Source organism: Saccostrea cucullata, unplaced genomic scaffold (genome assembly GCF_032062105.1).
Source record: "Saccostrea cucullata isolate Sc308-1 unplaced genomic scaffold, CSIRO_AGI_Scuc_v1 ctg4150, whole genome shotgun sequence".
NCBI classification, from domain to species: Eukaryota; Metazoa; Mollusca; class Bivalvia; order Ostreida; family Ostreidae; genus Saccostrea; species Saccostrea cuccullata.
This window is the reverse complement of record NW_026921648.1, coordinates 60,545-85,377: the sequence shown is the minus strand read 5'-3', so window position 1 is coordinate 85,377 and position 24,833 is coordinate 60,545. Positions and strand designations below refer to the sequence as shown.

General features: G+C 32.0%; 3 protein-coding genes across 3 annotated transcripts; all 3 read right to left on the bottom strand.

Annotated features, from left to right (window-relative positions):
- Positions 1-486: 486 nt before the first annotated feature.
- On the bottom strand, positions 487-8,454 carry LOC134260496 (uncharacterized). The gene is made up of 4 exons (XM_062743048.1): positions 8,298-8,454; positions 5,888-5,966; positions 2,344-2,513; positions 487-1,075 (listed from the first exon to the last, which is right to left on the bottom strand). Exons 1-4 carry the CDS (start codon positions 8,350-8,352, stop codon positions 939-941), a joined length of 441 nt encoding a protein of 146 aa, XP_062599032.1. The 5' UTR covers positions 8,353-8,454; the 3' UTR covers positions 487-938.
- Positions 8,455-10,329: 1,875 nt separating this feature from the next.
- Positions 10,330-15,393, bottom strand: LOC134260495 (uncharacterized). The gene is made up of 4 exons (XM_062743047.1): positions 15,247-15,393; positions 12,835-12,913; positions 12,033-12,202; positions 10,330-10,474 (listed from the first exon to the last, which is right to left on the bottom strand). Exons 1-4 carry the CDS (start codon positions 15,341-15,343, stop codon positions 10,335-10,337), a joined length of 486 nt encoding a protein of 161 aa, XP_062599031.1. The 5' UTR covers positions 15,344-15,393; the 3' UTR covers positions 10,330-10,334.
- Positions 15,394-18,227: 2,834 nt separating this feature from the next.
- Positions 18,228-20,391, bottom strand: LOC134260494 (uncharacterized). Its single transcript, XM_062743046.1, has 4 exons — positions 20,309-20,391; positions 19,187-19,253; positions 18,808-18,956; positions 18,228-18,534 (listed from the first exon to the last, which is right to left on the bottom strand). Exons 1-4 carry the CDS (start codon positions 20,367-20,369, stop codon positions 18,323-18,325), a joined length of 489 nt encoding a protein of 162 aa, XP_062599030.1. The 5' UTR covers positions 20,370-20,391; the 3' UTR covers positions 18,228-18,322.
- Positions 20,392-24,833: the final 4,442 nt, after the last annotated feature.

The window sequence follows — 24,833 nt, the reverse complement described above, 5'->3', positions numbered from 1 at the left end:
GCAATATATTTAACAATTTTTTGTTGCACACGAAGAAACCTAAATTATTTGACTTTACGAAGAAAAAAATTTTTTATTCAAACCATGTTGCACAATTAATCAATCATCGGCATTACATTTTAAGGATGAACAGTTGCCTTCGTTAACATTTTTATTGAGGCAATCTTACAAACAAGGTTACAATGAACATATATCATAATTAAGCACAATAAAAATTAATACTTATAAAAAATAAATGTTGAAATAATGTGACTTGCAATCATCATATTAAACATACAACAACAAAAAAATCAATTAAAATATGCTGATCAAAGATAAGCGTCGCAATTATGGTACAAAATCTAAAAGACACTATTCATTAATTTGAATACATATAGTATGTCATACAATCAGCACTCGTACGAAGGGACAGTACTACTTATTGCCAATGATTTCTAAAGTATAACTAACATTTACATGGTTTTGAGAGAATAAATTGAATCGATTTAAGAAGAAAGTCTAAGAAATGCATATCATTTTTTTAAATGTAGAGAAAATTTTCTGGATTACAAATAGTCTTCATTCCTAAGAAAACAAATCTGCTTGTACCAAAGGACATGAGTATAAAGTTAACTATAATTTCCTAATTATAATTTGCCGGAAAAAGTATTTTATGTAGTCACACAAGAAGGTGACAAAGGCTCACTCGTGGATGGAAAGTTTTTAAAATATTATTATATTCTTGAAAAACATGTGAAAAAATTTTATTGCAAAATATATTTTCTCGATATTATGTGCTTGAAATCGATCTTTTGTTTGTTTTTTTTTTAAAGTAGGTGACAAAAGGAAATTAAGAATGGAATTGAATACTATTATGATGAAATCATGAAATGTTACATTGAAAGCGCAACATATTCCACTTTTTAGAACCGTTGTTACAGTTCATTAACTAGTCCATTTTACTTGTAAGCCGGAGGGGGTTGGTACCCGGTAGGGGGAGCTTGCTGTTGCGGAGGATAATTGTACTGTGGGTAGGCGGGCTGAGTCCCTGGGGGATAAGCAGCTGTGTTAACATAACCGCCTCCATACTGCACACCTTGAAGGAAAAAAGAGTTGCAGCATTGAATACCGTTAAATCAAAGGAAATTCCTGAATTTCATACATACACCGATATTACACAATCAAAATCCTAACAGGTAATTTTTCTTGCAGTTTATTTTCAATTTTTTTTCCTGATAGATTTTTTTTTCTTAAATTTAAAAGGGTCCTTTTTGTAAATCTTTCGTAAATCCTTAATTAAACAAGATGTGTTTGTGAAACACTGATACCTCGTATGGCAACGGAGCGAAGATTAAACTTTTCTGAAATGCAAATTTAATATAATATTGGTACCAAAATTAGGGTTTTCACATTGGAAATACAATTGTGAAATATGACAGTAGGCCAAGGTTAAAGTTTTGTCATAAGTACAGAAATTTTCAAGATCAAGGTTAAAAGGTAATTCAATGAAAGGTCTTGTCACAAAAAAAAATTAATATGTAAAGTATTGAATCCCTAGCCCTTAATGTTCAGAATGCATGGCCAAGGTTCAAAATTTTATAAAGTAGGTCAAACTCCAAGGTCAAAGGAACAAAGTTCTCTTGCTATCAAATAAAGGTCTAGTCACAATGACTAAATATGTAAAGTATGAAAGAACTAGCCCCAACCCTTCCAGAAATATGGTTAAGGTTTGTTTTTTATTTAAAAGTAGGTCAAACTCCAACGTCAAGGTCAAAAGTCAAAGTTCTTGGTATCCAATGAAGGGTCTTTTCATAAGGATTATATATGTGAAGTCTGAAAGTTCGATTCCTTACTTTTCAGAAGTTATGGCCTAGGTTAAATTTTTTTCACAAATGCAGAAATCTCTAAGATCAAGGTCAAAAGGTCAAGGATGTAGGTATGCAATCAAAGGTCTTTCGACAAAAAATTAATATGTAAAGTATAAATGTCCAGGTATATACTGTTCAAAAGATATGGCTAAAATAAAAGTTTTTAGTTTTTGCGTAAAAATGGGTCAGATTCCAAAGTCAAAAGGTCAAATTTGATGGTACCTAACGACAGGTCTTGTCACAAGAAATATAAATGTGAAATATGAAAGTCGTCGTTCCACTAGATTAAAAGTTATGGGCAAGGTTAAAGTTTTTGCGGACAAACAGCTGGACAGACAGTTAGACAGACAGACGGATGGACACAAAACTATATACCCCAAAAAAATCGTAAACGGGGGCATAAAAAGTGGTTTGTTTTTATAAGAATGAAATTTGTTCGAGCAATTTTACGCCGGGGTTTAGTTTAGATGATTAACTTCGTTTAAGTACTTCATACCTCCAGTTGTTGTGGAAACGACGGCTACATTGGATCCAACTGGCTGGAGTACTGTGCCCCTGGCCGCCAGACGGCGTGGTCTGATGCAGCAAAAGAATACCAATAAAAATACAAGTACCGCTATGCCAATCAAAGTTCCAATCACGGCTCCCACGATCGTGCCAATAGGTCTAAAATAACAAATGTATATAATTAATACGAAATTCCGGTATCTGATGTTGTCCGGGTGTTTTTCACTATTTCGATATTTTAAGTGCAAGAAAAACTTTAGACCAGGCGCCATTATGAAAAGTGGAAATTTTGTAGCCCCAAACTGATACTCGAAATCAAAATTAATGTCATCGTCACAACTTATCAATAATACAGTTCTTCTAGTTCTCACCTATATCGCTTATATGAAGGATATGGAGATATAACAAACAGTATTCATTATCAAAGCCCATAAATGAATAAAAAAGAAAACAATTAAAAAGAATTAAAAGAACATATCAGTCCACGTTTCGACACAGGTCCTTGGAGATTTCAAATGCACAAAAAAATATACATCGAAAGTTTGTGATTAAATGTTTTTAACATACATTTTACATGACAAAGGGAAATATTTAATTACAGCGACAAAGGTATGTACTAGAAGCACTTCTATATATAAGCTTAAGATGTAAGTTTTATACATTTTATCAGGTCACCTGAATAAACTCAGGTGACCCATTGCTATCTGTTTTCGTCCGTCGTCGTGCGTCGTCCGTTAACATTTGAACATTTTTAGCTTCTTCTCTGCAACCACTGAACCATTTTCAACCAAATTTGGCACAAAGCATCTATGCGTTAAGGGGAACAAAAATTGTGAATTTTATGATCCCTGCCCCCCTGGGACCTGAGGGGTGGGGCCAAAACCACTAACATTAGTACAATCTTTAAAAATCTTCTTCTTTACTTCTGGACATCAAGCAGTCAAACTGTTTGCATGATTGTAATCATCAATGAGTCCTCTACCCAAATTATGAAATTCATGGCCCTGGGGTTAGGGGTTCTAGTGCTAGGGCGGGGCTAAATAAGTAGGTAGTGAAAATGCATTATTTCTTTGAAAATCTTCTCCTCTGCTCCTGGGTATTAAATAAACCAACTAAGTACATATTTATGATGAGCAAGAGTGCCTCTACCAAAATTGTGAATTTTATGGCCTCAGTGTCAGGGGTTCTGGTGTTAGGGCGGGGCTCTATTGATTGTATAGTGAAAATACATGAATTCTTTGAAAATCTTCTTCTCTTCTCCTGGGTATTAAATAAACTAACTAAGTACATAGTTATGATGAGCAAAAGTGCCTCTACCAAAATTGTGAATTTTATGGCCCCAGGGTCAGGGGTTCTTGTTTTAGGGTGAGGCTCTAATGATTATATAGTGAAATACATGAATTCTTTGAACATCTTATCCTTAGCTCATGGTTAATATACTAATGATCTAATTAAATATTTAAGGTCAGGATTTATTATATTAACAGTTTTACAAGAAATTGAATTTTCAGAAAAAAATAAAACAATTTTTTTTTCTTTCCGATGTCAAATTTGAGTCGGGATTGAGATTTCAAATTTACGAACTCGCACTTCCGGTTTTAAGATGAAACGACGGGTAAATAAAGCTAGATCTGAGGAGATAGCTTGGTTTAGTGTAAAATTCATCGATACGAGTGCCATTCAAAACGTTTCACCCGTTCAAAGGACAAATAAAATGCTGACGACTTTGTTGCACAATGACATGATGGTGAGATAATTATGTATTCGTTTCAAAAGTATCTGTCTGTAAATTATGTTCCTCCCCCAGGTTTTAAACTGCCCGTGGTAGCTATTGCATATTCCCAGCGACATTGTTTAGGTCTCTATTATAGCTTAAAGTCTAAGCATCATTCTTCAGAAAAGGGTTACTTATGCATCAGATGTAATGAATAAAACTATGGGAGAAGTTAAGTCCATTTGAGGAAGAAATAAATAATAACCTGAAGAAATAAAAAAATCAACTATTAAAAGGCAAGAATATACAAATATATACAGGCATATAGTATCATTTGTATCAGCCAGAAAAAAAATTTTTTACACTTAATTGAAAAAATGTTCACCCTACTCCCCAATACTCCCTGTCTGTTTTATGATAGGAATTATAATTTTAGGCGTCAAGTGAATTTTAGAACAATGTCTACACATTCACCTAACACATATTAAAAAAATGAAGATATATTGAAAGACTTTTAATATTTTGACCAACATTTATATAACTGGCCCAAACTGGCAGATGATGAAATAAGCAATTAAATGTTCTACTTTCCTATTTGTAAGCATTATGTGTCCAGTGGTAAGGAGCCTATGAGAATAGCATAAAAAAAGAATGTTCAAATGTTAATAATTGATTTATCAATTTTTTTTCCTTCTCCTTCGGGACTTTTTTATTCTCATGTTCATAACTAAACCTAAACATTAAAAAATGCTGGCCTTATAATGAAGAAATGGGCCTCTTTCAAAATAGATAATTTCAGGGCCGCTGGGTCAGGGGTACCAAGGGGGTACATTGACAAAAAATAAATTAATGCTTTGAAATTTGTCCTTTGATAAGCAATGGTGCTCCCTTCAAAATTTGTGAATTTCATGGCTTTTGGATTAAAACACGAACCAAATACAATCGCTGGAAAGTTTTACATGATACTCAGGTGACCTATAAGGTCCGTGGGCCTCTTGTTCGGTTTGCACGTACTAATATCAAAAATCGACCCGAGAAAGTCGCCTAGGGTAGGAGACGGCAAATGTTCTTTTTTCATAATGGCACTGGTTCTGACGTTTTCTTGGCATGTAAAAAATCAAAATCGTGAAATACGTATTAAAAACGCCAGATTATTGGACTTTTATATAAATTGTGATTCTTAATTGGTGAGTATTTTCATTGATTGCAATTGATAGAATTGATAGAGTGTACATTGCTGACGACTGTATTTTTTGCTGAAACTTTCTTAGGGTCTTATTTTTATTAACATTGAATTTGAAATATATAAATATGAATCCTCTGCATTAAATACTTCAATAGATATATATATATATATATATATATATATATATATATATATATATATATATATATATATATATATATATATATATATATAATTAGTTAAAAGTTCTTCACATTCCTAAGCATCTCCACCTATCATGGCTGTTGAATTCTTTACAAAATAAACACTCAGTTTCTTTCTGCATGTTGGAAAGATTTGGACCAAGTTAGTCATGAGATTTTATAACAAACATAAAATAATAGTGTTTAACGACAAAAGCCTGACAATTAGAATAATTGAAAATATTTCGGATTCTGGTAATTTTTTTTGAAGATTCCTATAATACTAGTACTATTATAATAGGTTTTAGTATTGAGGTTAATATAGTTTTTTTTTAAATTTTCAATTTATAACTGTGTTTTACAATGAGAAATGATTGCTTCTTTTACGTCTCGTTCGAGAATTTTTAACTCATATAGAGACGTCCAGAAAATAGGAATCAGACATGCTTACACAGAATAATAGTATGAGCAGTAGTAGCTGTAGTAGGTCGAGTAGGAGTAGTAATAGCAATAACGAGCGTTCACCACATCTGAAAAAGAAATTTAAAAAATAGTTAAACTTCATCTAGATTGAGCTTTCAATACATGTGAAAAATAAAATACAAGTATTTTATACAAAAACATTGACATAACAATAAAGAGCATGCGTACATGTTTACAGCGTATTGTTTATATTCAAAACTCATTGATTTTGTTTTACCCTAGTTAATGAGCTTTATCTACTTTAAAAAGGAGTAAAGAAAATAAATAAAAATGTAATAAAAATATGATAGTATATATTTTTTTTCAAATGAAACAAAAACGAAACAGGTGTCTGTTTCTGTGATATCTGTTTCATTCGTCATCGTATCAATTACAACTGCAATATTGCAAAAGTACATGCATAAGATTCTAGATTGTATATTTCCTGGCAAATTTATCATGGTTACCAACTTCATGGTCCTTAATTGACCATGATCTTTAACCTACATGTTGTTTTCCAAATATTTCAAAATGCCAAGAAACAACTTTTTTTTTCATTTAAGAGACAAATCTGCTTAGCATGTGCACTGATTGTCGTAAAATATTATGAAAAGACCAGATTTTGCAATTGATTTGACCTGGAACATTGTCCTACTTTGCAAATGCATATCCTAAACAGTTTATTTTTACCAGGTATCTTTTTTTATTTCCGGAAGAAGACTTTAAATAATAAGCATTTATTCATGTTGCAGTAAAACATGCTTACAGCGAACACATCTCTAAGGAATTGACGCTTATAGAGAAGTGTATTTCAATCCCCATTACTTTAGAATATATTGTCAACTTACTGGATATAAGGTATTACGCTTGTTAGGAAACAAAGTTGCCCGCCCCTGTAACCTCTTTATAAGATTTTTAACCTCTACGTTAGTCAGTTATCGAGGATAAACTCATGTTTTATAACATGCTCTACGTTTGAATAATTTCTAAATCGGGGTTAATTATTGACAAACAAGTTGATAAATCAGGAATATCAAGCCATCATTTCGTAAGTTCTACGCTCTATACAATGACATTGTAAGCAAATACATTTTTTATTTGTGACAAATGCTAACTGATGTTTTTCATACTAACTTTATGTGTAGTATTCATACACTGAATTGACGATGGATTTTTCCGTTATTTTGAAATCATGACAAGGAGTACAAGGCGGGTCTGACTTTTTGTCAGGGGATGCTCACTCCTCCATGGCACTTAGGCCTGATCCTAACTCTGATATTTTGGGGGGTCCGTGATTGCTTTGCTCCTACGTGTATTTTGAATTGTTTTATGGACCATTGATCTCGAAAACTGTTCGCAATCTCCATATGTTTCATACTATCGAAATACTTTAAGATCGGTATTCTGTTATGACTCGTGTAGGCTGACAATTGCAATACACAGAGACGGAAATCATTTATGGACTGAATGGTTATTTCTAATAATTTCAATTTAATTCTCTATTTTAGGGTTTAGAAATCAGCATTGATTGTCCAATCTCTGACATACAGTCTCCATTGTAAACTTGTTATATCCATGGATTTTTTCTTTCCAGACAATCGATAAATATATAATATAAATGGCTTTTTCTAGATGTCTTTATATATTTAAAGAAGCTACAATGCAGGCGACACGTGTGTTTCTTGGGATACTATAGTTTTTCATTTTTCATCTTTTGTTAAAACATTCCTCAACAAATAATGTATGTATAGGGTGACAGCAGGTTTGCTAAAATAATTTTTTTTTACATGTAATATTGATTTATGAAATTCTTAATACTGACTTTAAGATTCCTTTTCGCACTAAATCTACACTCCTTTGATACCACCTTCGAATGCAAATAATACATTGTAAAGGGTAAACGAAATTCAAATAACAATTTACGGAAAATATAAAGCACGCAATAAAAATAACTCGAAATCATTCAGACATTTTATTTATGAATTTCTGAGGACAGGAAAACTTATCTAAGATACACATTTGGGGACATATTTAAAGCTCGTATTGATAGTGAATCACCTGACATTCCTTAGGTTAAAAATCATTCAATAACAAGAGCGAAAAAACTGATAAAGATTCGTTATCTCCTTTTTGTACAAAGTCGGTAAGCAGTAAATTCTGGATAATCTGATCATATTTAAAATTAAAAAAAGATTTTTGTTACAATGTACAACTTCTATGATATAATTTGATATGATTTATGTTTTGCATCGAGATTTATAGGAGTCAAGAATAATTATAGGTAGTTATAGGTAGAAGACTGCGTCATTTATTATTCATAACTTGCAAAAGATATATATGGATAATTTTTGTGGAAACAATAATAACAGAATTGAATTATTTTAGAAGAAACATCTTACCCAATACTAGAAAGCTTACAAACACACTGAGTAAAGATGAACACCAACACGCCATCTTTGGTTCAGATAAGACCGGTAAACACACGTGACCAGGAACATTTTATTTGAACAGTACGCTATCATTAAATAAAGAAAAAAATGATAACATTCACATGTACATATATGTGACGTAGTTTCCGTAAACAAGGTAATGTAAGATTTAGGTCTTTAAAAACATTGTGATGTGTTTTTTTTATCAAGCACATTAGATCTACTTTTATTTTGTTATGAATTAAGGACTTGTAAAAAATCTACCTTTACCTTGACACTATTTTTCTGATACCGGGAAACAGAGCAGATCATTTCACTTAAACATATTTTTATTTGTTCCTCAGTGCTTTGTATGCACATGCATATAGAATTTATATGTGCACTTTAAAAACTATGTAAAATGATCTGTTGACACGGTATTTTTATCATCATCTTCTGTCTTGAAAGAAGGGACCTTGCCTGGTACCTGCCATTCCATGTCCACATTAACGTAGGCTTGTAAAGATGAAACCTTAGGACAGGTACTTTTGTTAAAAACTTTGGAACTTTGATTCAGTAATATAAAACCGTTGAAATGGTGTTTTTGCTCCAGATTATGTAATTTCTGTGATAAAATTCATTAAAGTTTCAGCGAACGCTTTAAAATCCGACCTATTTTCTCGTAGAATATTGTACAATAAATGAATAATAATGTTAAAGTTGTCTCTTCCGCCGATTTAATGGTGTGCAGATTAAATGTAAATCCTATTATTGAAAAAAATAATGTATTATAAAATAAAATTTGCGTAATTTAGAATCAATATATTTGCTTTGACAATTTCAATCAACATGTTTTTCGACCGTCAAAATGTGTGTATTTTTCCATTAAAAAAAATCTAGCTCCGCCAACCCGAGATCAGCCCCCTTAAACAATTAAATAATCCAAATAATAAATTCAAATACATAAGATACTAAAGTAATTCAAAACTATAATCACTTTTGTTAAAAACTTTGGAACTTTGATTTACTTTGGTGAAAATTTTGATTTACCATGGTGAAAACTTTGGAACTTTGATTATCTAAAATAAACTATATAATTTATGCCTTTGATCCTTATGATGTGTTGAATTATTGGACATGCTCAGGAAACAAAATTCGTTTATTAAATCATTTTTGCAAATTACAAAAAAATACATTTAACGATGATTTATAAAATCAACATAGAAAATCATATTTAACAAACATTTATTGATGTATGATATTTATATAAATAAATGTGGAAAAATCGAATAAAAACGAAGAAAAACGCAATGAAAAATATAAAAAGTTTTATATAAACTATCATGCATTTTATGCTGAATTATCTCAGTATTTTTTCGAAATTTAAAATTTCTTATAATTTGAAAGTAGAAGAGATACTGTTTTGTATTGCAAATTAAAGTTATGCTCTGTTCAATTTAAAATTTAATGCTAAACTAATGCGATAAATTTGAAAAATTGCGTACACGAAGCTAATGCGATAAACTGTTAAAATTTTACTTCTAAAGTCAGGCGTCAGTAAGTCTATTATGACGTCATTTGTAAATCACGTCATGTATGCAGAGCCATCCATTTGAATAATAATGTAGTGGCTACAGGTATAGGCAAAATACCTGTATCTAACAAACACGTGCCCTGGGACTTATCGCATTCAAAATTTAATTCGTTAGCTTGCATTCACACGGAGCTAATGCGAAGTAATTTAATGCGCAGTAAACTAATTCTTAAACTAATTCGCATACAACGCTGTATTATTTTTTTAATTCGAATTAAACTCTCCGTGTGAACAGGGCATTAAAAGGAAAGTTAACAAAATATGTTATTGTTAGTTGCATAAGCTAAAATAATGTACCTTTGCATACAGGTGTATTATTTTTTTTTTAAGAATGCATGTTGAACATACGGGTAAGTTTGTCAACATTATTGAGAATACAAAAAGCAAGCATGTTATATAGTGTTGGCAGTCACAATAATTTTCCAACTGGGAATTTATTTGTAGGGCGGAGGAGGTTGGGACCCGGGAGACGGGTCCTGCTGTTGTGGTGGAGGATATGCGTACTGTGGGTAGGCAGGCTGAGTCCCCGGGGGATAAGCGGCCGGGTTGACGAACCCACCTCCATACTGCACACCTTTTAGATAAAAAAAGAGAAAGGGTAATTATACAAATTAAAAACAGAATTATTTATTTTTATCGAAAGGGTTAGTAATTAAAATAATTGTGTATAGAATATCTTTTTTGTGTTAAAATTCAATTTTGTCAATGATTTCTCTATTTTCTATGAAAAAAACGTTATCGAAACTCAAATTGATTAATACTGATGATAGAAAATTTTAAATGAAAAAAAAAATATGTTAAAAGAAACGTGGAAGAATTTTACTCAAATCTCTTTAGAACTGAAGTTTACAGAAACTCTTTATTAAGTCTACAAGAAGAATTTAAAGATTCCTATATTAAAACTTTATTAGAACATGTTTAAAAAATTGCTTGCTTGCCCTATCCCGACCGACTGAATTAAAATGACCAGACTAAAAACTTTATTAACCCTAAGAAGCACTTATTTTTTTATGTACTCTTATTTTGACAATAACCATTGAAATCGAATTTTTTGGAAATAATACATTTCTCACCTACATAGCAACCAACATTTTCAGACCGAGTCCGGAGATGTTTTTTTTTTCAAACTTGACCTTAGATAATATATACAGCTCAACAAACTTTTTAAGCTCACATGGTTTTTCGCACAAATTAAGGTCACATTTTTATAATAAAAATTACTATTTTCGAACCTCAGAACGATGACATGGCCCTACGTTATATTACATATATAACGTCAAGTATAAATGTCCTTTAAAATTATTATCTTAAGTTTCGAAAGTGGATGTTTCAGAGGGGAATTTATCAATAAATGGTACGATGTTTCTACTATAGGTCTCTACCATAGGTTATTTACAAATAATATAAAACGTGCTTTCTTTGATACAATGTAGTTGAAAATTTTAAAATTTCTTCTTAAAGGTGAGTATTTTTAAAAATTCTTTGCTCATTTACCATATAATCTGGGTTTTGTCGAAATGTGACACAAAAGAGATAACAAAAAAAACCATAGTACAAGGTAGGATTATGAAATATTCTTTATTTTTTTAAATAATAAATTGTTTCTATGAAATGAAAAATTCTTATGCATTTACAGTTTGAAACGTTAAAATTTTGGTGTGGGGTGAATCTTTCATGATTCTACATTTTAGAAGGTGACTCTGAAAAATGACACCTTACATGTATTAACATACAAAGAAGTCAAACAGATATTTCAATTTATTTATGTGCCCTGTGCTAAAGAGCCCGAATGTACAGAAAATTCAAATTACAGTAACTTTACTGTGCCCATATTATGTTTCTGCAAAGAGCTACTGCTTTCAAAAGAACGGACAAAAAGACAACTGCAATTGGCAAGAAACCACAAAAAATCAAATGGAAATAGTGTTATTTTTCAGCCAAGAATATATCAAAGATCTAGCAATTGATTTGTATAAATTATGTTTTGGTAAATGAAATAAAACTCAAATAATGTAAACAAATACATTTAAAATGTATTTTGATGTCTCAGTACACAATATTACATTATAACAATGTGACCTTAATTTGTGCGAAAAACGATGTGAGCTTAAAAAGTTTGTTGAGCTGTATACCTCCAGTTGTGGTGGAGAGCACAGCTACATTGGATCCAGCAGGTTGGAAAACTGTCCCGCTTGTCGCCAGCCGGCGTGGTCTGATGCAGCAGAAATAGACCGCTAGTCCAATAAGTACTGCCAAGCCAATCACTGCCCCGACAACACCTCCAGCAATGGAACCATAAGATCTAACAATCATTGAGAAATTGATTTCGATTTTGTAAGTGAATATTTGTGTAAATTCAAAGAGATTTTATAAATGCATACTATATAAGAGATTAAAGACTTCAAAATGAAAAAAAAAATCCGATCATAAAAGGAACTATTCTTCAAATATTATTTCATTCACATTATATCATTCTGTCAATATTTACATTCTTTTCTTTTTGATATTGTATCTAAATTTTAATTTTAGTACAATCTCTCTCCAGAAAAATCTAATTGAGTATGAAACACTAGTCTGCTACTATGAATTTTAGTATGTACATATATTTCAATTTATTTATGTGAATTATAAACTGTTTTCTATTAAATCTTATTGCTAGAAATTTACCTTTATTTCATCATATCAAATCAAGGTATCAAAATAAAGGGGAATCGAAAGACATAAACGTATTTGATGGTTAAATATTGTCAGTAAAGTATCAAAATATCATCATAGATGGTAAAATAATCTTAGTGTTGATGACAATTGCTCAAATAATGTTAATATTCTATGGTTTTCAGTTTATTGACAAAAATTGTTTACATGGTGCTATATTTAACTTGATACGTTTGTTTGTTGATATAGAGAAGATGAATTTGATCTAGAGTTGCTTACACATAGTATGTGCAGTAGTAGGTGTAGTACTCAAAATAGTAGTCGTAGTAGTAGTAACAGTAGCGGGCTTCCACGAGATCTGAAAAAAAATCCAAAAAATCAGTAAAATCTTTTCGTTTAGAAAAATCCATACAGACTTATCTCTCTACATTACATATATGTTTCCATTATTTCCAGATCATGACAAGGAGCACACGGCAGCTGTGACTGGTTTGCAAGGTACTCACCCATCCCATCCCCCTTCATTATCCTACCATTTGAAATTAGAGACATCTTTATGCTCCGTTCCTGATTTTATAGGATACATTGACCTTGTCCGCAAATACAATTGTCATCGAGTCAAATGTTGACTGACAATTTTCTATACCAATTGTCTGTCTACTGAATTGACGACGAATGCATTCGTTCTTTCCCGATCATGACGAGGAGCACACGGCGGGTGTTACCGGTAGCCAGCGGGGTGGGCCCCTTTTCATGGCTCCAAATTCCATCTATATTTTTGGAGGTGAGTGCACTTGTTTGCTTCCATCCTATTTTGTATTGTTTTATGGACTTTTGATCTTGGGTAATGTTGTTATCTCCGTGTATATTTCATTTTTTCTAAAATTCTTAATGTTCAATGTGGAAGTTAAGGGTAAAAATTCAATATTTTAATCGTATAATATACTGAACAAGGCAGTGTAAATAACGTTATGATTTTATCTTTTTATTCATCTTTTCATACTTAAGTAGCAATATACACTTATGTATACGGAGTTGATGACTCTTTAGTTAGTTGATTCGATCGCTATGGTAGTTTTACGTACAAACAATTTACATATTAAAAAAACATCAAGCTTATTGTTAGTCCATTATTTTAACACTGAATTGACGACGATTTCTCCACTTTTTTTCCCGATTATGACAAGGTGCACACGGTGGGTGTGACCGGTTTGTAGGGATGCTTACTCCTATGTGTCAACTGATCACACCTGATCACACCTCTGATGATTTGTCCTGTTTTGTATTGTTTTATGAAATCCTGATCTTGAGTACTGTTCCTTATATCCATATGTTTCGTCACAAACAATTGATGAATAAAAAAATAAATAGTATTATTTTAATTCTTTCTTTCAAAAGCTCTATTGTCTATGTTTTGACATTGTCAGCAAATGCATTCTGCCTTTATCGGTCTAAGGGACTATTTTCATACTTATTGTCAGGATATTAAGTTACATACTGAATTGGCCGTAGATATTCCTTATATTTTTATTATCATGACAAGGGTCACACAGTGGCTATGACCGGTCGACAGGGGGTGCATATATTTGCTTTGTTCCTAATTTACATTGTTTTAATGGAGTTTTGAGTTTAAATACCGTTCATTATGTTTATATAAAAAAGAAAGTGTTCTTTTCTTTAAAATGCTTATTTATCCTCTCAATGCATAGACATTTATCATATTCTAATATTCAGAAAAAACATCATCACACAAGTTCTTACATGATCAACGCAAGGAGATGAATGCTTATGGAGAAGTATATCACATTTTAACATTGAATAATACTAATAAATTGAAAATATGGAGTTTAAAATATAAAACTAAAATATTTTCTCCAATTTCAGACACGGTTACATGTATAAGTATGTAACAAATAAAATCACATTAAGACGTTATATAAAACAATCATCAAAATCTTAAGTGACCTCAGCGTTGAATAATGATCTTATTTGTGAGCTAGCGGATAAAACTTCCTGTTATAATTTTAAGGAGTAACCGTGAACAATATTATTCTTCACGTAGAGACGCATTTATAATTTAAAGTGACTATCCCGTCATGGTGGTTTGTATATGTTTAATTGTTTTTTCAACATGCAAAGTAGGTCCTGTCTTGCAGCTTTAAAGTAGACAAGGACGGATGGCTTATTTTTCCTAGATCTTGTATTTTGATCTTAATTCTAAAGAAAAAAACTTAGACAAAGGCCGGCAATGCATCCCTTCTTTCCGTACGTTTGTGTCAGAAAATTTAGAAGGAGAATAGCAATTTGAAAGTTATCTTCTCCAAACCAACACCCAATTTAGATTTTTTTGGGAGGGGGGGGTGTTATAAAACTATGATACGCGCCTATCGTAAAATTAATTGTTCCGTTTGGCTATCTAACACTGTTCCCTAAATACTTGTTTTGATTTAGATTCATTAAAGAAGAAGCTGCAAATGATGGAATAAGTTATTCATATTTTTCATAATTATGACGTTGTTTAAAAATCTAATAGCCAGGTAAACAGAAAATTACATAAGGAAATACAAATAACCAAATTAAGACTTTCGAAAATCGTTTGTTTTCCCTGTTAAGTTAAAATAAAGGAATGGACACTTTTAAAGGCTTTAACATCGATAAATTCTAGAAATCGCAAAAGAAAATTATTCTTACCCAAGAGTACAGTGCTGGCAAACACACAAACTAAACTCAGGTGGTTATACTTGCACGCCATCTTTAAACGATGAGACCGACAAATATCACGTGACATTTTCAATAGATCGTTTACATTATATTTTTTAAAAATACATTTTAAAAGGTTTGTAATCTAGTTTCTGAATTTTAAAAGGAATTGATATTTAATGTAATATATTTTTAAACATGCTCTTTTACCGTGAAAGCAAATGAGGAATATTTATCACATGTTTTCCTGTTTGCCCTACTCCTCTCTTAAATTGAATTGCAATTGAAACTATAATTTACATGGGATAGATAGTATTACACAATACCGTGTACTTTTTGTCTCTATATATTATTATTATTATTATATGCATTGTCATATTATCATAAAGACAATATTATATTGTAGCTGGGTATGTATTAGGAATACAGGTTGTTTTAATTCAAAAAGGATACATTGACAAAATTCGTATTTTAACTTCAGTTGACAAAATAAGTGGCTTAAAATTCATGTTTGCAATGATACTATTCTTAAAAATATTTTTTTTTTCATATTGAAACATATTTTTAATGATAAAATCTTTTGAAAAATATTTCTAATGATAAAACTCTTTTGATGTAGCCTTATCCTTTAAAATTGGAATATATCCATCCTTGTACCTTCCTTGACATATGCAAAATGAATTGCTCAAGCTCAAATCCGACATCTGATCCTTAGATCTCAATGTCTGTTCTGCTCTAAAGTGAACGTGATGACTTTAACTTTTCAATGACTTTATCGCAATCTACAACTTGCAACGGTATTTGAAAATTTGCAAGTGCATTCTCTACGTATATCATACTTCTAAAAGGCTATACAATAATTTATTGAAAACACCTTGATGAAACAAGAATGCTATCAGCATTGTTATGCAAAGTCAGATTATTGTTTTTGTCCTGTCTGTCTGTCTGTTTGTTTGTTTGTTTGTTTGTTTGCTTAACCTTCGAAATAATGTTGAACCTTGAAATATAACCCTTCATATTTGGTCACTAGACACTTGATCTCTTATAATGTGCCAAGGTCAATGGCCTTGTGACCTTGACTGTGCCCTATCTGCTAATTATAGCTTTTTATCTGTATACTTTAACCTGGCCATAACTTTTGAACCATGAGAGATAGGGACTTCATGTTTGGCATGCATACTTCACTAATTAATTTCTTTCAAATGACACCAACCTCAATGACCTTTTGGTCTTGACTGTGACCTGTATGGCAAAAAAATCTTTTGTGTGCCTTTCTCATAACTTTTGATCCACAAAAGATAGAAACTTCATATTTGGTATCCATACTTTACCAATCAAGTACTTTCAAGTGACACCAAGGGCAATGGCTTTGTGACCTTGATTGTGACACATATGCTAAAAATAGCTTTTTAAAAATTTTGTTGCCGCCGGGCGCATAGCGTTTCACAAACACATCTTGTTTTGTTCTATTTTAGATACAATGACCTTGTCAGCAAAGATAATCTATCATTAATTATGTAAACAATTTTTATCTACGTATGAACAATTTCTTGAAGCAGAATTTGTCAAAATCTGTTTACAAACAATTTGATGGCCTTCAACAAGATATATCAACAGTATTGTCAATTAATAGTAATTTCATTTCGTAACAATGACCTTGTCAAAGATACAAATACACATTTATCATTGTGTGACTGGCAATATTTTCATACTATGATTATTAACGTTTCATATTATTTATACACTGATATTTCACAACGGATTTTTATCTCAGTTGATATTTCACAATGTATTACGTATGAACAATTTCTAAACGAGCGGGTATGACCGGTCGGTAGGGGATGCTCACTTCTCCTTGCCACCTAATCAAATCTGCGATGTTTTGACGGCCCGTGTTTGCTCTGCTCCTGTCTGTTGTTGTTTTATGGGCTTTTGATCTGGAATACTGTTCTTTATCTCCATTTGTGTCATTATACAGCGATTTCTCCGCCATTCCCGGATTAGGATAAGGTGCACACGGATATGTACGGTCTGATGATCCGCGCCTGTTAACTTGACGTGATACGACCCTTCGGATCAAGTTACTTTAATACTAATATATATTCATCATAGATGACATAATGCAGTTTTAATTTTAGTATCATATTTTATATTCAAACTTTGACAATTAAACATTGGATGTGATTAGTTTGTTAGATTAGAACACTTGCTACGAAACTTTCTGATTTTCAATAAGGAAAGGCTACCATGATACATCTATGCTCCTATTGTGCTACTTGCGTTTTTACACAACATACTCTCTTGAGCAATGTGCCTTAAACCTCGTCAAACACGTGTTACACAAGAATCTTGTGAATGATATTTTAAAAGCTAATCAAAGGGCTAATTGTCATATAAATTCATAGATATGAAATATTTTTCTTGTGTTTAGATGAAACATATGGAGATTTTGAACAGTATTCAAAATCAAAAGTCCATAAAACTATATAAGATTGGAGCAGAGCAAAAAGGACCCACAAAACATCAGAGGTGGGATCAGGAGCCCTGGTTCAAAATCTGATTTACACTACTTCTTGAATATTTTGTTGCACAGTACTCTTCTCTTTTATTCCTGGTAATATTTTAGTCATGAGTAAGGAAAGAGATTTGGTTGAACATTTACTGGAACCCGCATCGTATTTTGTCAAATTCGTCCGAAAATTCGTGTTCTGTATTCAGGGTGTCAATTTATAATAAAAAAGGGTAACTTTTTTTAAATCTACTTTTTAAAACCTGTCTTGAAGGAACAGCAATTGCTTTAAAGAGAAAAATTAGTCGTACTGTCAGCTGGAAGTTGATTACCTGTGACACCTCAGAACAATAGCGTTTATCACAAATGTGTGTAACCATTATATATAATACAAATCTTTAGCCAAACTCAACATCATTGACTTTATTTTAAAATTAAAAGCATATATATTCTTATCAATAAATTCCAACATAAAAATGTATACTTTTCCAATCAAAATGTTTGTAAAAAAAACATTATTTTGATCATTTTTTATAGTCTAAACAGAACACTTGCTAGTCATTTGCTATCTTGCTGGACGTCTGCTGACGGATTTTCGCCGGTACTAGAATTAGTTTGTAAATTCACTGTTGGTTGGACACCATGCAGTCCCTGTGAACCTCCATAATGCATGGGTCCCATCATAATATAAGGGGTTTGAATGCCCTGTGCACCAGCTGTTGTAGGATGAGGGATCTGTTGATTTCCAGGCGGATACATAAGAGGGTTATCTGTTTTAAAAAAGTCATTGTATAACGAATCAAGCTTAAAAATGGCAGGGAAAGGACTGATGTTTATCATGATGTAATATCTTTAAGGCAAAATTTTGCATTTTAATTTTGAAGGAGATTTTACAAATGGCAGTTTAATCAAAGCTAAACAAAATGGATAAGATAGAAACAAAAAAACTTTCTAATGAAAGGAACACATCGAATTATCTTAGAAATAATTCTTAACGATCGTGTTAAAAAGAAACATCAAATTAAGACAGATAAATAGCTTACTTGTTCCTTGAACTCTTGGAACAATAACGCCGCCCTGGATCCATTGTCTATTTTTCTTATGAATACAACAGAAGCAGACGACAAGACTTACAAGAATGCCGAGTCCGATCACAGCTCCATAGGAAGAACCAAATATTACCAAATATGGACTAAATAACAAAAATAAAAAATTCAAATGAAAAAAATAAATGGAATACTTATTGAAAATATTATTCTGTGTCTTACCGTTTTTTTTTAATTTACAAATAAAGCAAATGCAGTTGTACAGAAGGTATGGAAGCCATATACATGCATTGTTTATTCATGTTATTTTATTGAATTGATGATTTCTTTATTCTTTATATAGATTTGTAATTTCACTATTTCAAGAAACTCTTACTTGTAGTAGCAGTATCGGCTGTAATCATAACCATCGTAATAGTAATAGCAGGAAGCTTCAACTTTCTCTAAAACGGGAGGATTTGTTCTCTACCTTTAGTTATTTACAATTCATGTTAATTTGAACGTTTTTTTTTTTTTCAAGTTGCAATGAACAATGAATACATAGTACTCCCTTTAAAACAACTTCAATATCCACCATATTGCAGGTAACTTCCTCCTAAAGAAATGTATACCATCTTCCAAGAAATATATCTAAACTAAATGTGTCTACTTTTGTTGAAAACATTTGCTATACAATGTAAACATTGAAATATTACCGCAAAAGGTAATCCTATTGGATATAATTTTGACATTTTTTTTTTCGATTGGTACGAATTATACTGTAAGAAGTATACTTGGTAAATTGATGATTAAAAGCTGAATGGATTGTATAAAATGTTAGTGATTCTTCTTCGAATTCAATTTTTGTGTCACACGTAAACTATAATGACCATCACATTCAATATTTAATTTAACTCTAATCTTTTTCTCAACGTTTGCTTTCAGGAATGTCTCTACAAATGAAAAAAATTGAAAATAATGAACAATCATCTTTCTTCTCTATTTTATAAATCCAGTTAAGGAATTTTATCGCATTAAAGGCATTATCAGGGAGGTAGAATTTTCTCTTTTAAATATAGATAAATATTTCATTTTTTAAAAAGAAAATGGACTCACAGGCTATCTTAGTTTTAATCATGAGCAAACCTTTACTTTTACTTAGCAATATGACGTTTAACACTACATGTATGAGTGTGTTTTGCATTCACTATTCACTTTATTTTGGCAAAATAATTATTTGTGATCAATAAGAAGGCCAATTTTTTTACACGTCTTGATCATTGCGTAATTAAATTCTTTACGTCACAAATATGCTCGAGAATAAAGAGAGACTCGCATAATTCCTAATAATAAAATAGGATTAACAGTTTCTTTATACATTCACTTGTGATTGAAATATAAAGAAAAATTCTCAATGTTTTTGAAGCAAGAACGAATCTAAGATGTATAATACATAATTAAACATATAAACAGTCAAACATGCTTTAAAGAATCCCTATGTGACGGAATTTATACTCACTGAGAACTGTAAACAAAACAACTGCACAGTAAATTTGTATCAGTTTGGTGTGTTCCGCCATTTTGCTTTGTACTCTGTGACACTAAACGAAATGTTGTTTGAATAAGGCAGAACTTTAATTCTCTTATCAGTTAGAAGAAATGCCGTGTGTTTCGATGTCGACATTTTTTGATAAAAAATGCCTTGCCTTCTCTGTACAATATGAACAAAACAGATATAATTTCAGAAAGGATAATTGTATTACTCTATGTTTGGAACATTTTGTTAAAATCGTCTTTCTTGGGTTGTTTTTATTCTGAAAACTTACCTTTAATTGAATAGGTTTATACGATGGTTAATTTGATGTGAAGAAAAAGATTTATCTAGCTGGATAACTCCTTCCGGATTTTTCCTGCACTAGAATTAGACTATGAAATCACAGGTTCGACACCATGTTGTACATGTGATCCTACATACTGCATGGGTACCATCATGATACAATAAAGGTGCATGTATGAATGCCATGTACACCAGCTGATGTAGGGTGGTGGATCTGTTGATTTCAATGAGGATACACACAGGGGTTATCTGTTGGAAGAAAATATTCGTATAAAGAAACAAGCTGAAAAATAAAATAGGCTGTTGGATGTTATATATCATTTTCAATACTATACAAAAGTCATGTATTTTTATTTTGAGAGAGATTTTACAGAACTCATGCAAAAATTCAAAAAGATTTGATGCTCAAGTTTAAGCTTTTGAAAAACTTATTATGATTTATTAGGAGACAATTAATTGAAATGTGTCATCGTGCCTACGGCCATCGATTACTTTTTTTACTCTCACAGAGTAAACAGTTTTCGGCCTTTTTCCTTTCTGTAATATACACAATATGATTTATTTATCTTATTTATCATTTAAGTTATGTAAAATACGCATGCAAGTAATAAAAACAGAAAATTGTGATTTTGATATGCACCATCTTGATATTTTTCTATCGTATTCATCAGTTATTTAAAATATTCACACACGTAATAAAAGACTGAAAATTTTAACTTTTATATACATACTTTTTTAAGAATAAGATTTTGAGTTTCAATAAAAAGAAAATTGCATGACAGACAAATATATACATTTCTGGTATATTTCCATTATATAAAGATACAGAGAGAAAATATCTTCACTTCTGTGTGGTTTGTCGGAGGTCAGAGGTCAATACATGGCTGAATCACCCGGCGCAATAATATCTACCGTTAGATAAATACAGTATAAACTGACTTGCTCTACTTCAGTATTTGCTTTTCGTGTATAAAGAACAAAATAAGCAAGTCAAATTATTGTCTTATTTACAACGTAAATAAGTATTTCATACATGTTTTGACGATCAATTTTAACCCGAGTGTGTACATAGAAAATATATCGATAGAAACTAGGCAAGCCTTTGTTTACAAGTTTAATGTCACTATTGTCAACTGCACAGTCTCTAACGTTTACACTTATTTTTCGGTAGACCTTCTGTTAAGTCTTCATGATATAGGCTTCAGGGGGCCGACTATAGTTTTCATTGCGCAATATTTCGCGCATCATAGTAAAATGAAGCGTATTTACTCTTTATAATGCAACTTTTTTCGCTTGATTATTAAAATTAAACAAAATAAAGAAGTTATAGGTATAAAAATGTAATTACAATTTGATATAACTGATTTTTAACCGATTTTGCAATTGATAGGTAGGTTGACGTCGTTGCAGTGTGTTTTTGACGTTATAATAATCTGTAGCTCTTAAAGAAAGGTGTAATAAAAATATTATTAAAGAAAAAGTAATAAACATACGCTCTTGAAATTTAAAACATTGAAATTTAAGAATATCTCGAATATTTTTATTATGTTTTCATGTGAATCCATTGTGTACGTCATATTTAGTAATAATTTATAAAAATAGTAAAAATTGCTAATTTTTTGTATTTTGAGATGCCCACTCTTGTAACAAGACAGTAGAATTTTGTGCTTCTTACAGATATTGTATAATATAGTATTACTCATCAAATATTATAGTTTGAACAAAATGCCTTTTGTAGTATTTCTATAATTTGCTCTAAAGTGCTAAAAATTGGCATTTTCCTATAGAATCCTATAGTTAATGTACCTGTATTTTGAGACGGTCCCTCAAAAATACCTAGACGATAGATTTCCCCCAAACTTTGCATGTACAGTGAAGTTAATGTAAGCTATATATGGTATAAAAATGAAGAGTTTCGCCATTGTAGTTTACACCATTAAACTATAGTCGGCCCCCTTGAACTATTATTTTTTCATTAAATTCTACTCACGATAAATGTGTAAATCTGTTGGTAAATATCAAAGCATTGCAATCTCGTCACGAACAGTTGACAAACATCTCGATCAGCGCCGTCATAGTTCATTGTAAGCTGTCGTCAGTGTCTCCGTGTTAATTGTATACATCATAAATATGGCTTTAGTTAGTGTAATCGTTAATTTAATATTTTTGATCAAATTTAATATTTGTTTGCAAATTAATTGGCTCGGACAAGTGTCTCCATCCATCGGATCCACCCATCCCTTTCGGACGACCGAAATTCTTCCAACTTTTTATCATCGAACTTCGGGCGTGTTTCTTGTGTCTTTTCAGCATTGTTAATCATTGTTCACAATAAAATATTTTGAGACAACAATCTGCTCAATATTACTGATCATAAGTAGCCTTTAACAAAATATTCCCTTCGAAATAGAGTCCTTAGCCTGATGAATTCGAAGCGTAACCTCCTTTCAAGCCGATTTACACCTTGCGTACTTTTGTCGGAAATCCACGACGAACTGTTAGTGCGATATTTAAATCCAATTATATTGAATCGTCCATCTCAAATGTATATATAAGTAATAAATGACAAGTTTATAAGCTTCAATAGGAATTGAAGTGGGTCGGTACGTGATCAAATCTTCCAAAAAGGCCTTCAGCCCTCATAGGATTTGACCGACCCACTTCAATTCCTATTGAAATTTATCAACTTGTTATTTATTAAGTTTTTTTTTATATTAAGTTTTTTCTCAACTTCATTGTTTGTTTGTTTGTATGTTGTTTTACGTCCCTCTCGAGAATTTTTTACGTATATGGAGTTGCCAACGCTTGCCGGTGAAGAGCAGCAAATTTTGCACTCGGAGCCATTAAGGAGGGAGGGATCTTTATCGTGCCAGCACCTGCTGCGAAACGGGACCTCGGTTTATACGGTCTCATTCGAAGGGTCGGTCTCCACGTCCAACAATGGGATTCATACCAGCGATGTAAGGAGGAACTCCTAACATTTGCGACTCTATAGCGGATACTATAACTACTGACTGCGCGTCTTCATCAATGCGAAATATATGGAGATAACGAACAGTATCAAATCTCAAAAGCCGTTATACAAATTTTTGGACAGAGCAAGCACGGACCTCTAAAACATCGGAGGTGGAATAAGTTGCCATAAAGGGTTGAGCAATCCCTGCTGACCGGTCACACGCGTCATGTGCTTTTTGTCAAGGTCGAGAAAGAACGAAAAAAATTCGTCGACAATTCAGTCTGTTAATGATGGCCTATCAAGTAGAATGAAAAACGTCAGTCAGCATTTGACTTAATGCTATATTGAATTTGCTGACAAGGTCATCGACCAAAGAACTAACAGAATGGTGATTTTAATCGAGATGTCAATACCTGCCTCGTTTTAGAAATTGTTAATACGTAAAGCATGCTCTTGCGTACCGAATCAACTGAGAGATATACATCCCTATGCAGGTACATGTACATTGCTGCTTAAGTGAGGGATGTTGGCGATTAAAAAGTTCAAGTCGTCAACTTTATTATAAGTCTAATCTATCATCATTGTCTGCCTCTAGCAAGATTTCCAAATATGAAATAAATGGGTACGATTCTGTGATATCTTTCATTTCAAGCTCACCGGGATATGTCGTATCGACAAAATAATAATAAGTACCACTGTCAATTGACAGCGTCGTCGATATATCAAAATGTCAAGTTGAAGGCCACAGCAAGTGTTTTCTTTTTTTACGCAAAAGATTATGAACAAATTCTGCTTCATATGAATACAAAAATAGGCATTCTTATAACGGAACGCATATAATGATCTCATTCGATAATGCTGTACAAAACTTTCTATGTCTATTTAATAGGTATCGGTGGTACTATAAAATGCGTACCTAAATCACTAATCAACCTATGCTATTTGCATTGAAATGCAACATGTAGTAAAGATATCTGTTGATATAAAACAAATGAAATACGGTCTCATGAAATTCTTAAGTATAAGTCACATTATCAAGCGATGGGGTATACGATGAGAAACCGATGCGTTTTTTGATGAAAATGGCGTGGTTGCCGGCCGGACACCACTATTGATCGGACGGTGACTGAGGCCATTTAGCGAATCGGTGGGGTCATCGGTAAGAAATAATTCGTTGTTAAAATTCAACGATGTCTCCAACGATGCCTCACATCGCTCCTCATCGGCAACCCATCATTAACACATCTTTCA